This window comes from Hirundo rustica, chromosome 4 (assembly GCF_015227805.2).
Source record: "Hirundo rustica isolate bHirRus1 chromosome 4, bHirRus1.pri.v3, whole genome shotgun sequence".
NCBI lineage: Eukaryota > Metazoa > Chordata > Aves > Passeriformes > Hirundinidae > Hirundo > Hirundo rustica.
The window spans coordinates 64,136,026-64,151,126 of NC_053453.1; the positions used below are offsets into that span (position 1 = coordinate 64,136,026).

The following is a 15,101-nucleotide window of genomic DNA, read 5'->3' on the forward strand; positions in this document are numbered from 1 at the left end:
CTACATATTACAAACTAGCATTAAATCCATGCCCTAATTCAGCTAATAAATGAGCAGTTTTATGGCACACCTACATCAACTTAGGATTTTAAATTTTTTACATTCCTGGTTGCTATTTTTATACTACACTTTTGATCAAGGTCTACATAACAAGGAATGAAAATCTTGCGTAGACCACACAGAATATTTTGAATAATATTTAAATAACTCTAAAGAGCCTCCCAGTAGATGCTATTCATCTACATGCAAGATTAATTTTCGATCAGAAAACTACTCTGAACATATTTACAAGACTATAAAATAATTATGATATCCACTGGTATCAGTGCAAGCAGAAACAGCAAGTGGTTTTCACCAGAGATCAGGGTTTCTTTTTCAAAGTCATTACTCAGTCTTAGAGAATTTTCCATTTTTCTAAACACCTGTCTTGAAACCGAGTTTAATTTATGGGTTCTTCCACTCTACTCCATCAGATGTATACGAATATGTATGTGTGTATACACATACATGCACACGTGTAGACACACATTTGTATTCGAAAGTATCTTTTTATGCGTACACACATTGAAATACATGTACACATGAGAAAGCATCATCTGATGATACTTTTGTTTGTGGCCACATTACAGTGATAGCTCAGATTCAGCTGATTACTTAGAATGCAGCAATTATTTTGTGTGAGTCACAATAAAGCTCTTAATTCTGTAATTCTGCTGTCTCTGTTCATAGATATATGAACTTACATGGACAATTAACGCTATCTCTAGCCACAAGTACATGGTTTTAAAAGCTCTGGCTGTTCAGGAATGTTAAGAGCACGTGGAGGGCCTCATCAGGTAGTACTTATTCTGCACAAGCTGTGAACTAGAACAATAAACACTGAACCTCACAGGTACAGAGCTGAGCTATGAAAAAAATGCAGTAGTCTAGAAAGTGCAGGATGGAGTAATGTACTGATCACAATCTTCAAGGCTTCTTCCAGAAGTAGAATTGTAAACCATTTTCTTGCTCCATATACTTAAAGCTTTCTTTCCCCCTCAAAAAAGAGAAGACAGCACCCAGTACAAATTTTTAATAAAAAAATAATAAAAAGCATTTATAGGGATAAGTTGAATAAGCAAAAATACCAAAGCCTGGCAAAATATGGTTTGATTTATTAAAGACTTGTAAGCTTATGGTACTTGGGAGCTTGGGTAGGGTGAGGTACTTTGTTTGAAGCATTTTTCTATTTTCTTCTTTAATAAAAGAAGTTGAATTGTTTTGGCATTTCTCACAACAAAAGCAAACCAAAAAACCCACCCAACTTGTATTCTTAATACTCTAGCCTACAGCATAAGAAGTCTGTGTGATGTTTCTGTAACAATTAGGCCTAGTAGGCCAAGCAATACTAAAAAATAAAGTAAATAAAGTAAATAAAGTAAATAAAGTAAATAAAGTAAATAAAGTAAATAAAGTAAATAAAGTAAATAAAGTAAATAAAGTAAATAAAGACTATGGTAAGAATTTAGTCTGGATACTTATTAAATAGTGAACAATCTGTGCTCTATTAATTGAAACTACTTCCCTGATAATCAAATTCAAATTGAATTTGTTGTCTTCTAATTGGGTAACAAATACCCTTTCATTTCCTGATAATTGTCATGATTGTCAGCCAATCTTAAAAGCTAGTTACTTGTTTTGAAAATCTAAATTTCTGATTTTTTTATTATTCTCTCTTATCCAGAATTTTAGAGGATACCAAATGTTGATAATGCAATTTTTTTATGATATTCATGATTCCTGGTGATTAAACATGCTAAATCCTAATAGCAAGAATAAAATCTTACCTGTTGGAACAAATAAAGTGTGTCCTTGCTTCACAACACACTTGTAACACTTGTCAACCTTGTCCCCAAAATACACTTCACTCTGGGTGACAGATGAACTCCAGGACTCGTAGAGAGCCAAATTTTCATCAGTGGGTTTGATCAAATAGAATATCTTCTCACCCTAGTAGAAAAACATACCAAATAAATAAATTAATATTTTCCTAGAGGTACACTACAACCTCTGAGTCACTTCTAATGAAGTAACAAATTGACCTAAATGTAAAGTATTCCATCTTCCCACTATAGCATGTTCAGGCTTCCCAGCCCAGTGTCTCACAAATGGAATCCACCAAGAGCTAAGATATAGCATATTAACCAGGTGGTGTCTTATGATTTAAAGGAAGCAAACAAATTAACCAGAACTTTTCACTGGAGTTCAAAAAAAATCCAGGTTTTATAAATAATTCATGGATATGCACACACCTACCAAAGGAGAAAATGGAAGACGAAACCACTTTGCCTCTTCTGCGATGTACACACGATGAAATTCGTCATAATAAAAAACTGAGTAAGCCAATGATTTTCAATCAATTATTTTTTTTCCTACTAAAACCTCACTATATCACCCACAAGTCTACTAAAGTAATCAGCCAACCAATTACAGTCTACAAGCCACCAACAGCATGCTAAAATAAAAGCATAAAAATGCAACACCAGAGATCAGTAATTCACTTTCAAGCTCCTCCCTTAGCATTGCAAGCACAAGATTTCATGCAGGTGATAATGCCACAACAGAAGGCTGCACACCGAATAACTTTTGTTTCACATAGTCATAAACATCCAAGGGATGGCTGGGCACTGGAACAGGCTCCCCAGGAAAGAGGTCATGGCATCAAGCCTGACAGAGTTCAAGAAGAATTTGGACAGCGCTCTCAGGCACATGGTGCGACCCTTGGGATGCCCTGGGCAGGGCCGGGTGTTGGATTTGATGATCCTGATGGGTTCCTTCCAACAGAGCATATTCTGTGATTCTGTAAATCAAGAAGCATTCATACCCAGAGAACGTGGTACCAAACTGATGTTCCTCCAAAATCAATATGAAAATCTGTATAGCTGTCCTGGACACCCATTAAGCAATACTTCTGAACAAAAGGCTTAGGGAAGACAGAATCATCTGGCCAATAATTTTCCACCCACGAAAGCTTTCTGGCAATGTCTGGTACTTCCACTAATTCAGACATCCTTTTAAAAAAGCAAACAAAAAAGAACTGTTAATATTAGCAGGAGTAAGCACACCTCTTTTTAAATGACAGCTTCCTACAAAGACATTACTTATGAACTAATAAATATATTTTATATCTACATTACGTGACAGTGGCTGTCTGCATAAAATACACCTCCTCCTGTCTTTCCCACTACAGGCATTATATTCCTACACATATTGCTCAGCTTATGAAAACCACTTCCTACATTCAAGGAATTGAAGTCAATACTCACTTTGTGTCCGAGAATTCCAGGCTGATCACATTCAATACTTTGGGTCGGTCAGGATTTGTGAAGTATTTAATGTAATTATGGAGCTTCATTTTACTGTCTGCTTGTCTTGCTACATCTATGACATCTATCACTTTGTCACCACCTGTGAAAAACAGGATGACTTTCTTAAGGCTATCACAAATAAAAGACATTTCAGGTATTAAGAGAAAATTAACTTTTTTCCAGTCTTTATCAAAACATTTCTGCAGAAAAACTCCACGACTATCTTCTCCTGGAAGAGAGACAGATCAGTATAAACCAACTTTTTATTAGGTTTAACTTTAATTACTATAATCAGCTAAGGACAGAACTGAAAACACTCTAAAAATAAATCATCTTTCCTGTGGTTAACCAAAATGAAAAGAGTAGTATAGAATGGCTGCATCTGTTAAAAAAAAAAAAAAAATTATGGCTGCAATTGCCAAGAGTAGCATGGAAAAAGTTATTAAGGCAGATCTCTTTCTCACTTTTCCTATCAACCACCCTCGAGCCCCCACCTTCCCTACATACATGTACAAGTTGCAATCTCACAGTAATTTCCCTGACTAATTATCAGGGGTGTGTTGCATTTCTGATGACGATAAAGAGGGGGTTACACACTGTATGTTCTGAAGTGATACATTTAGAGAACTAGACAAGCCAAGAGAAAGGACTAACACCACCACTATAAGAGCAATTGGTTTATGTCCTTTCAGATACACAATGGCCAAATTTGACACTTAATTTTGGAATGCTGGAAACATGCCTAGATGTACATTATAAACATATTCACTTTAAAACTGTAGGTTTGTATCATCTTGATAGGTTCCAGCTGAAATAGCACTTATTCAGTTTTCTTATTTTTAATTTCCATAATAGGAAGGTAAAGCTGTGGCATGCCAATTTTTTCCCTGAACTGGAAAACTTGGCAGGTCAAAATGTATGTACAAGGATGAGACAATCAACTTTCTATCTGAATACAAAGAGACTGTAATCCAAAAAAAAAGATTCAGAAACATCACCATGATAATTAATCTTTAAGGGAGAACACACATTATTATTTATCATCACAAACACGACAACACCGCATACTCTGGTGAACATTGATGGACAGAAAACCTACTTTTAGCACACATCATAACATTAGGCAATCCTGAGAACACACTCAGACTTCTCAGCTGTACCATGTGTTAGAGGAAATGTCCTGCTGCAATTGGCTCAGTCTCCCTCTGTACTGCACACTTACATGAGGCTGGCACAATTACAGACTGAGAAGAGATCTGATAAGAAAGAAGTGGTTCTTGGGAAACCTCTCCTGGCAAAGGATGCCAAAGTAGGAAACTTCTCAGGAAGATTTAATTCAGAAAGGCCTAATTACTGAGTCCAAAACATTAAGTTTTGCCATAGCCTAACCAATGATTCAACTTATTAATCCTAAGAGTGATTAATTCAATTCTCATTATCATTGGTTTACATGTAGCAGAAAAAAACCCCAGCATTTCATGTATAGCTTGCATTGAAATTAACAGGTTTGAAAGTCAAGACATAAGGCTGTAGTCCTATCACACATCTACCAAACAGACACACACACACAGAGAATTAATAAGAAAAAAGAGGAAGAAAAAAACCACTCCAAACCATAGCTTTGATTTCACTCTCTGCTAGTCTTGAATTTAGAATAAATATTTAGCACTCTGGAAGCTCTTATAATCATGCAAATATTTATTTTAATTTACAGACAGAATCACTTTAGTAAGTACTCCAGAGTGACTCTTACCTACATAGCGTTCCACATCTAAAACGGAGAAAGTTGGTGGAGGAAGTCTGAGACCCAGACCATCTAATTTAGGAACCATAATGGGAACGTCAAACCCATGCTTCTCCAGATATCTTTGTGTTAACTGGCTTCCATGCATTTTCAAAATTACTTCATCAGCACTGGTGGAAAGAAAGGATGGAGTATTAGCAGAAAAGTAACCTCCAAGCACTACTGAAATAAAAAAAAAGTCACAGTTTGGGGGAAGACAAATGGGAATGGCTACATCTGAATCCAAAAAGAAACACACAAGTACTGTTTTATTAAGCATTCAACTAAAAGACCAAGAAAACAACCACAACAAGCAAAGAATTTTTTTCTGTAATGCAGTGTCTGGAAACTCATAGCCCCTCTGTATGACTGAAGAGTGTAACTTAAAAGGATGGGGAAAAGGAATTCTCAGAGAAGGCATTAAAGTAAATTTTGCTAGCAACAACCACCAGCTGCTCTAAAAAATTTTAAGTCATTATGTTTCAGTGACATAGCCAACCAAGCTCGGGATTAAAGTATAATCATGTTTCTGCACTTTCTTCTAAAGCATGCGAGAATGGGTAGACTACCAGCTCATGTGAATGTTCTGTGTTACTTGGAACGAAACTGAGAACTGTTCTTGAACTAAAGGAATAGACAGACAATATTCTGACAGTTAAGAGCCCAAACACCAAACAAACAAAACCAAAACCCCACCCCAAAACTCAAAACCTCTCAGACCACCCTCAGCAGTCTCAACAGACAACCCATCCCAGCAAAACTGAACAGAGGAGGCTACTGCATGAAAAGGCAAACGTATCCATCTGAAACAGGGATGTGCTGGGAAGAATTCTGAAGGAGGAAGTCATCCTCAACCTTCACTATGTGAAGCAGAGAAATATTAGAGACTTCCTGTAGAACACACTCAGATGACATTTCACCGTGTTTTCCCACCCTAATATGTAAGGAAGGTTCTGTACCTCGGGAAAGATCGAGCCCGCAGCTGTTTAACAAAGGTCCGTGTTCCAGCCTGCACTGGTTTGGAGCCATCATCTGGCTCTGTGTAGTCATGTCTGTGCCAGTTTCTCCTCTTCTTCACTACAAGTTTCAGAAGGATTAAACATGGAATTAGTTAAATCAGACAGCTCAGATTAGCAGTCATCCCATCAGTGACACACATATGCCTCAATCACATTACTATGATCAACAAACCTTATTTTTTTAAACAAGTGACACGCCACCTATTTCCAACAAATGAAATCTGCAAGACACAGTAACTCTGTACTTTTATAGCTCCTTCCAAATGAGAATCTCAGTGCACACTACACACAGTTTAAGACTTCATATCCAGTCCAACAGAAGTAAACAGGTGCAGTCTGAAAGCTGTACAAACCCAAAAAGTCTGCTACAAAACAAACAATTGAACTTAAATTTCTTAAAGCTCTGACTTTTTTTTTTTTTTTAATAAACAAAAGAATCACACCTCTTGAACAGCCATTCATTTTACATATTCACACAAGGTTAACAAGACTTAATCCCAGTGTGCTATCATATCCCATAAGCATACGCATATCCAGGTCTGATAATATTACTGCTATTCACTACCATTTCTACTGCTCATGTCCCCATTACAGTTTTGTGTGCAGGTATGATCTTTACAATACACGTAACAAAAGCATTGCATTCCAAAACATGCAACTTCTTAACAGTTTGAAGCTTTTGAAGTTTGAATGCACTGTTACAGCATTTTAATAAACAACAAAGGATAAATTAAAGTTCTATTACAATTTTGGGAATCTGAAACTGATAGTTCAATAGTACCAAAACTGCATTTCTAACTACTCCTTATACTTAAAGGGCCAAGGAAATTGAAACACTAGAACTTCTCATAAACACTTGCGATCTCCCCATGACAAATGACAGATACCGAAATGAAGAAAAAGCATGCGTAAAAAATAGTGTATGTAGTTTGACAGAATCATAGAATGGTTTAGGGTGGAAGGGACATTAAAGGTCTTCATGGCATGAATGAACATCATCCTGGCAGGATGTTCACAGGGACACCTTCCACTATCCAGATTGCTCAAAGCCCCATCTGACCTAGCCTTGAACACTTCCAAGATGAGACACCCACCACTTCTCCAGGCAACCTGTGCCAGTGTTTAACCAATCTCCCAGTAAAAAAACCTCTTCTTTAATCTAAACTTACTCTCTTTCAGTTTAAAGCCATCACCCATTGTCCTATCGCTAAAGACCTCAGTACAAAGTAATCTCATTTCTTATAAGCCTATAAGCCCCTTTACTTATCGGAGAGCTGTTCTATAAAACATTGTAAGCTGTATGTAGCTTACATACAAAAGCTCCCCATTTCAATTTTTTGACCTTGAGTGAAGGAGAGGACAAAGTGACTTATGATATTGTGGTTAACTTAACTGCCTGTCTTCAAATTTTCATAATTTCACCACAAATCATTTCATAATGGATATTTCATTGATTCAGCTTCCTCAACCACACATTTTTCATCTTCATTTATAAAGAACACAAGCTTACAGCCTTGAGCAGAAGCCCTTGGCTGTATCATCTGTTTGTTAGTAAACTGCTCTTTGGAACACTTCCCCTCTAGACAAATAAACCTATATTTCTCATCCTCAAACTCTGAACAGGCTGAAAAGCACTATGAAATTATCAAGAGGTGCCTCTATGAAAGGGACCACCATCTCACTGTTTGGGAAACAAACTGCAAGAGTGCTGAACTTCCAACCTTTATCACTTACTGTACTAAGAAACACACTAAGGGCCCAGTAACTTTAAGGCTGCATTTCAGGTTCTCCTAAAAAAGCCAAACTCTGTTCCACAGCTAGACAGCTGCTACTGGAAGACTGACAGAAGATTTACTGACACCGGATCTGTAATTTAACCACTAATATTAAACAGAAATTTAGTTGCATATGCTGAGGAAACTCAGAAGAGGAAAAAGGTAGTGTTATTTGTCAACACAAATAGTGTTCTACAGTTGTCTGCCAAACAGCAGACAGTTGCCATACAACATCCAACAAAACCACTGCACTAATGCAAATTTTAACTTCATGGAAGAGCTCATTCTTAAATTCACCTAAGTCATGATGCACCCAAAATGTAAAAAAGCACTAGCAATACTGAAAACATAGCTCACTGTAACAGGAAGCTGAGGATGTAAAACAAGGGTGGAAATAGTTTCTAAAACTAAAAAAAAAATGCTGCTTCACCAGAAAAAAACAATTGGTTATACAGGAATAACAGACATCTAATAGTCATTATACATAAGAGGGAATAATTCCTATTGATGTGCTGTTTCCCACGGACATGACAACATGAACCCTTTAGAAGACTTTTAAGAGAATAAACTGACATTTATAGATCTTTGCTAACCTGAAAACTAGCGCTGCTTAATGAGCCAACTATCCAAATACTGTAAAACTTCATAAATAATGAAGACAGGTTTATTAAGTTTTCAAAGCTATTTTCTCAGTCATAAATAATAATACAAGAAATTAGTGGCTAATACTAATTTTCAACAGAGTAGTTTCCCATAAATTCACTGCTGTTACCACAGCTCATTAAAATTGTAAGATGATACAGCTGCTTAAGAGATTTTATAGCATAGACACACTTTTTAAAGTCTGTCTTTCCAACACTTACAAATCAGAAAATAAAATCATTCTTTCACTTGTACTTGGCAACATACAAAGCATCATCCTTTCATAAGAGAACACTGACAAAAAGGAAACAGTAATGAAAACTTCCTCTGCTTACATATCCCTTAACTCTAGAGCTTTATTAACCCCTTAAGACATTACAGAAACAACTGCAAAAAACCCCAGCATTTTAACTGAATGGATCCTAATGCTCAAATTAAGGAAGGAACCAGCGTTCACCCTTGGTGTTTCTAAGAATTGAGGTAAAACCTGCTGTGGTAACACTAAGAACTACACAAGACAGTAGCAGGGAGGGTGACAAACAGAAGAGCGTGCTGGAAGTTTTCATGAAAATTAAGTGGAAAGATTACTTTTTTTTTTTTTTTTTTTAATTGCATTCCTCCTACACTCAAAACAATGGGCCAATAACTGTCTCTACTTAGGCAAGCACTCCTCCCCGTCTTCACCCACTACTGGACTGTTTCTCTCAGAGACCACCACCTGCTAGGTTTCAAATGGAGACCACCAAGAGGTGGACATATGTACAATGAGGCCCCAGGTCTTGGAAGAGGTACTGGAGATTCCCAGTGACCAAAAAGGCAAGAGAAATGTTGGCACAGGAAGAGTGCAAAATTTTAAGGAGCACACAGTAAATCACAGCATACCTTGCTAAGGTCTGCTGCAACATCTCATTCTCAGCTCAGACCAAGCAGGGGCATGAATACCACAAACAAAAAGATACTGCTTGGAGGATAGTTTCGGAACTGAGAAGGGAAAACCAGATAAAGAAAGTAATGTCCTGACAACTACACTTTTATTAGTATTTACTGAACGTAGTGCTTTCTCAAAGCTCTGTACACGACAAGCTGGTGACGCATCTGACTCACAGCATTCATGCAAATAGAGCATTTTTAGACTTGAGGATCAGTGAGAAAACTTTGAAATTAACAAAATGAATACTCTAAATCAAATAATCCAAAAAAACCCCAAAACCTCCACAGTATATTACTATTTTTTAAACTGTTCTCTTACGATTTTAGGATTCATTATTTATCATTTTATACACACGGCTGCTTCCTAAAGCAGCCGTGTGTATAAAAAACTTATTGTAAAATGGTTGCAAAATTGTAAAACTGTTCTTTCAAATCATGAAGAGGAATTTAAAAAAAAAAAAATGAGAAGAAATTGATTTGTTAATTTCATCTTCCCATCTAACTATGCTGCAGCTTTCTTTTCATTACTGGAACTTTCACACAATTAATTTTGTAGGATACTGAAAGAAACCCCCCATTTGTACTGTAAAGTATGTGTTTCTTGTATATTTTAAATAATTTTTTTGCACTACCTCATTTGATTACATATTCTGTTGAAACCACAGATATACTTGCCCTCTTTAACAGCTGAGTTTTTGTCTCTTTGAAAACTCTTAGACAAAGTGATTTTAGAATATGAAGTTGTAAATAAAAATGCCTTTTTTTTTTTAAATTTACATATGTAATTTCATATGACTGAAGTACTCTGGAACATTTCTGCAATACCTGAAGTCATGAGACATTATCAGTCTCTTTAAAAACCGGAGGAAGTACAGCCCAAACCACAAACTACTATAGACTTGATTCTGACAGCTGAGAACAATTAATGAAACTCAGTGTGAAGACATATTTAATTATATCACCTCTGTTTGGGTTGGTAACTGACACGTCTGAAGCTTCTACTAAATCTACATTATCTACACACTTGAGGCAATATGAAATAACAAGGATAATTTTTACCACAGATTCTTGTCTTTTTGAAAAGACTTCCAAAACAAAAATCCCTCTTATCTCACTGTCTAATTGCTGCAGGTGAGACAGCACTTACAAGAAAGGTTATTTACAGGCATCAGGGTGAAGCAGACTAGTTCCCACTCATCAAGTAAAAAAAAAAAAGTTCTAAATTTACTAGTTTATTATTTTGAAAAGCCTGATATGATCTCTCATCTACCCCTCTTCCTAGTCCCTCTATTCCACAGGAAAAAAGAGACAGAAAGTTAAGGGGAAAAAAATGGCTGATTTGTATTCTGATTTATAAGACAAACATACAGATTTTGAACTGAAAATGATCTGGAGTACTTTGAGTACTGGAGTACTCAAAACTACAAGCACATAAACCAGCATTTATCTTACCTTTTGGCTGACAGACCATGAACTCACATATTACAGAAGCTACATATCATGCAACATGTATTAATTAAATCAGTAATTGATGTTTAATCACTTTGTTCATACTCCACAAGACTATCACTGAGGGTGATTTTAAATTTATTTCTAAATGTGAGGCAAATTCAGATTTGAAAATATTATTTAAGTTGACATTGACTATAAAACATTATGTGGTGTCTTCAAGGGAGAAAATCTGCAAAAAAACCCAAAACAACAACAAAAGAAACAAAAACCAACCAAACAAAAACCCCATCAAAACAAAAACACAAGAAACAAAATCAACAACAAAACCCACAACCCACAACCAAACCTGCACTGGAAAACACAAATGACCAAGCTCAGTGCTTGGAGGGTAAAGACACATTGCTTATATATACACTTTTGAGGTCTGAACATAGAAATTTAATTCATGGTTGGGAAAGTGAAATTTATTTTTAGATTTCTTACAATCCTGTTTTCATTTAAGAAGGGGACACAGAGAAAAATCTGGCGAATTGGATAAAGCAGTATCCTTTCAGTAGTTACCAAAAGAATGTATGTTTCATTTTTTCACTGCAGATCTCCACAGTAAATTTCTCTACTGAAAGGAGAACCAAAGAGATGTCTCCTGTTGCTCTGCATCAGACTCTTCTGGCAACTCATTTTGACCTTGGTGGAACCTCGTTTATAAATTAGAAACCTGAGATTTGGAATTGTGTAACTTTCAGAGACAGAAATGGGGGTGGGGAACAACAAACACAAACAAACAAACACCACTCACAAGATGTTCATATTCTACTGTCACTGGTGAAAAGTTATGTTTGACTACTGTGGCATATAACCTACAACCATCAAGAAAGGAAAGACATCTAACTTGTACATTTTTTCAAAGTTGCCTTCCTAGGTATTTATCAGAACTTTGATAATTAAAACAGGAACCTTGCAACCATCTCTTGTATTTTCCTTTTTTTTTTTTTTAAATGATGATTCCCTAATTTTCATTCTCTCACTCTCTGTCAAGTCCAGATTGTTCTCTACTAACTCTGTGCACTTTGATTTCTCCAATCTATAGTTGTGCCTTATATTTTATTCTATCTGCATCTCCACATCAGGGAATCTTTCAAGATGGTTTGTTTGTTTTGCAGGTTTTTAATCAGCTCAGAGTTAGTCATGTAGAACCAGTACCTTCTAAATAATCAAACTCATCTTGAATATTCTTCTCAACAGTCCTTTGCAGCTGTACATGGAGAGAAAACAGTCCAAACATGTAAGATGAAATTTGAATAACCCATACTTACTAAGAGAAGGTCCATGGAGAATTGCACAGTTGGGACAATGGTATAGATCAATGTCAACAGCATGGTGCTCCTCTACCCCAACGCAGCTGGAATAATATTTTTTACATGTTAATGAGAATGCACACAGGGTTTACTTTTCAAGCTAAAAAATAATTAAATCTTAGGTTTTAATAAAAACGTGCTTACTCTACAAAATGATAATGAGATACCAGATTATCTCAACTACTGGGCTGCCACATAAATTTTGAGTAATAATTTATCACTGAACACAGAATGCCATTAAAAAAATGATAAACAGGAAACAAGAATCAAATTCCTTTAAAAAGGAGCAAATCCGTAATATGTACACCATTACGCCCCAAAACCTTGATCCTAATTACAGGAAACAGTTTATACAAAATCATTCAAGCAATTTTCCTCACAGAAGCAATGAGTTAAAAAAAATTCCAAAGTTTATGTGCCGTTAATTTATAGAAGATGTAACGGATATTTTCCTTGTCTTTCTTTTTCTTTCTGCAAAAAAGCACGTAACTGACTCCTACTCCCCAAGACAAATTAATGAAGAATACTTTCATGTTATTCTTGAAATATTTACAATAGATCCAGCTTCATAAGCTACACAAGTGACCACACAAATAAATTAGTAGAACTGGTTTTGGTTTAAAATATCCACAGGTATTTTAAAGAGCATTTGATAGATGCAATGTTTTCTCGGTGCATATTTTTTTCCCAGTCAAAAACAGTCAAAATGTGATTAAAAACAAAATCTTTACAATAGTCAGGACAAGGCATCTGCTCTGCTGACACCTAAACAACACAATTTTAATGTACATTTTCTTAGAAGCTGAAACACTAGAGGTTAACTGGACAGCACGTGCTTTTGCACAAAGTTCTTAAGGAAAGAAAACAAGTAATCCCTGTTTGCTGGCCTGAATCCTGGCAGAGTTCTTCATTCTTCGTTCTCTGAAAAGTTCACTGACACAAAATTGCTGACTTTACAGTTAATACAGAAAAAAAGAGCACGACCCTGAATATTTACACCAAAATTAGGTATGTACTTTCAGTGCATTCTAGCAATGTAAGAACTGGAACAGTACCCCAGTCACGTAACCCATTTCATATCAAGTGTAATCAGTGCTTAAACACTGAAGCTTTGAAATGATCCAGCTACACAAAGTCTTTTCCTCAGCAGCCTTGTGCCAAAACTGCTGACACGCTCCAGCAAGTGTCAGTACATGCTGCCAAAACAATACAAGGAACAGTCTGGCACTGAAAGCACAATGAGCAAATCCCATCTGAAACTGAAGAGCATCTCCACATAACTATCAATGGGAAGTGCATTCTGAGTTCCCTCTAAATATTCAGCTAGTTCTACTTCCCCATTCCCTGCATACCACATAAAATACAGAAATTAGCTTTTCTTATGTGCATACTATTTTAAAATCTAAATACAAAACTCAGCTGCCATAGTTCATCGCAATTCTTGCAATATTTAGCATCTGCTTTAAGACCACAGTTACAAGAATCATTATTACATGAAAATCCAGCTGACATATAAACATAAAGGCAGGCAGAAACAGTCTTTAAAAATGCATATCCCATTTCCTTCTGCTTGTGTTCTCTCTCTTTTTATAGAATAGATGAATGACTCATAATCCTATGCATTTTAAGAAAATAGTTTTAAAATGTACACTCTAAAAGCCCCAAATCAGAAGGCTGGATTTATACATCTTTAGGAACCTCATTATTTTAGCTAAATTCCTAATTTTTGAACAGCTAAAGATGTCTATGTTGAACTGTATCTTGATCAAGTTTGCACTTCATTTATTCCCTTCCCTTTTTCTTGGTGATTATCTGATACATTCATCATCATTCCAATTAGATTATCTTGCTAACAGTAAGAACTTTGCATAAAAATACAGTAAAAATAGCTCTGACAACTATTTGTCCTATTCCGTTTAAAAATCTTAATTCTATTATTTCTCATAGAATGTTACAGATAACTGAATTTCTGCTTTATTTTCATGCTTAATACTAATGATTAACTCCATAACCTTTCATGAAGGCGCATGGGATTTTGTGTACAGAGACTGGAAAGGTATTATAATGGCAGGAATAGCCATTCAATAAGGGAAGCAAACATTTCCAGTCTACTATTTATGCTGTAAAGTCAGCACTGGAAACACAAAACACCAACTGGAGATCATGGAAGCGAATCCAGCAGCAGATGCCTGACTGAAGCAAAGGGCAAACAAGGTGCCATCACCTGCAAGAACAAGCATTGCCAAGGATGCCACAGAGCACATCAATCACACACAGCACCATTACAAGTCATTTCCCTGAGTCCCTTTCCCCAACATACGCAGATGAATCTGACATTAATCACTCTGGCGACTAGCAAGCAATCAATTACTGTGGTAAATGCAACTTCAGACCTCAAGCATCAAAACAAGGTCACCAAGAGGTAGCAGAGCCCGGAAAACATTAACATACTCAAACACTGCAACACTCCCAATCCACTGATGTTTTCCTGTATGAAATATTATTACCCTTCACCTTGCAATCAACCCAATCCATTTGGGTTGAAATGTCTTGAGTATATATTACGTAGTTTCTGAATTGCCCATCTCCTACAGGGAGGTCACAGACTAATCCCCAGGAACAGTGGAAGCTTACAGTATGAGACAATAAAATACAATAATGCTAATTAAAAAAGCAAAACAAAACAAAACAAAACAAAACACAAAAAACCCCCTGTGGTACAAGACTACGCAAAAATACACCTTTAATTCATGAAGTTCATGAAGGTGGAAAGGCTAACCAGGCCCAATTTCACTTGC

General features: G+C 36.1%; 1 protein-coding gene across 2 annotated transcripts in view; it reads right to left on the bottom strand.

Annotated features, from left to right (window-relative positions):
* KDM7A (lysine demethylase 7A) overlaps nt 1-15,101 on the bottom strand; it is a 61,905-nt gene that overhangs the window by 23,770 nt on the left and 23,034 nt on the right. For both annotated transcript variants that reach the window (XM_040061963.2, XM_040061964.2), the window contains exons 2-7: nt 12,262-12,347; nt 6,090-6,207; nt 5,101-5,261; nt 3,306-3,447; nt 2,864-3,050; nt 1,827-1,989 (exon numbers count right to left, since the gene is read on the bottom strand). In XM_040061963.2, the coding sequence (XP_039917897.1) occupies nt 1,827-1,989; nt 2,864-3,050; nt 3,306-3,447; nt 5,101-5,261; nt 6,090-6,207; nt 12,262-12,347 (857 nt within the window). The remainder of the gene's footprint in view (nt 1-1,826; nt 1,990-2,863; nt 3,051-3,305; nt 3,448-5,100; nt 5,262-6,089; nt 6,208-12,261; nt 12,348-15,101) is intronic.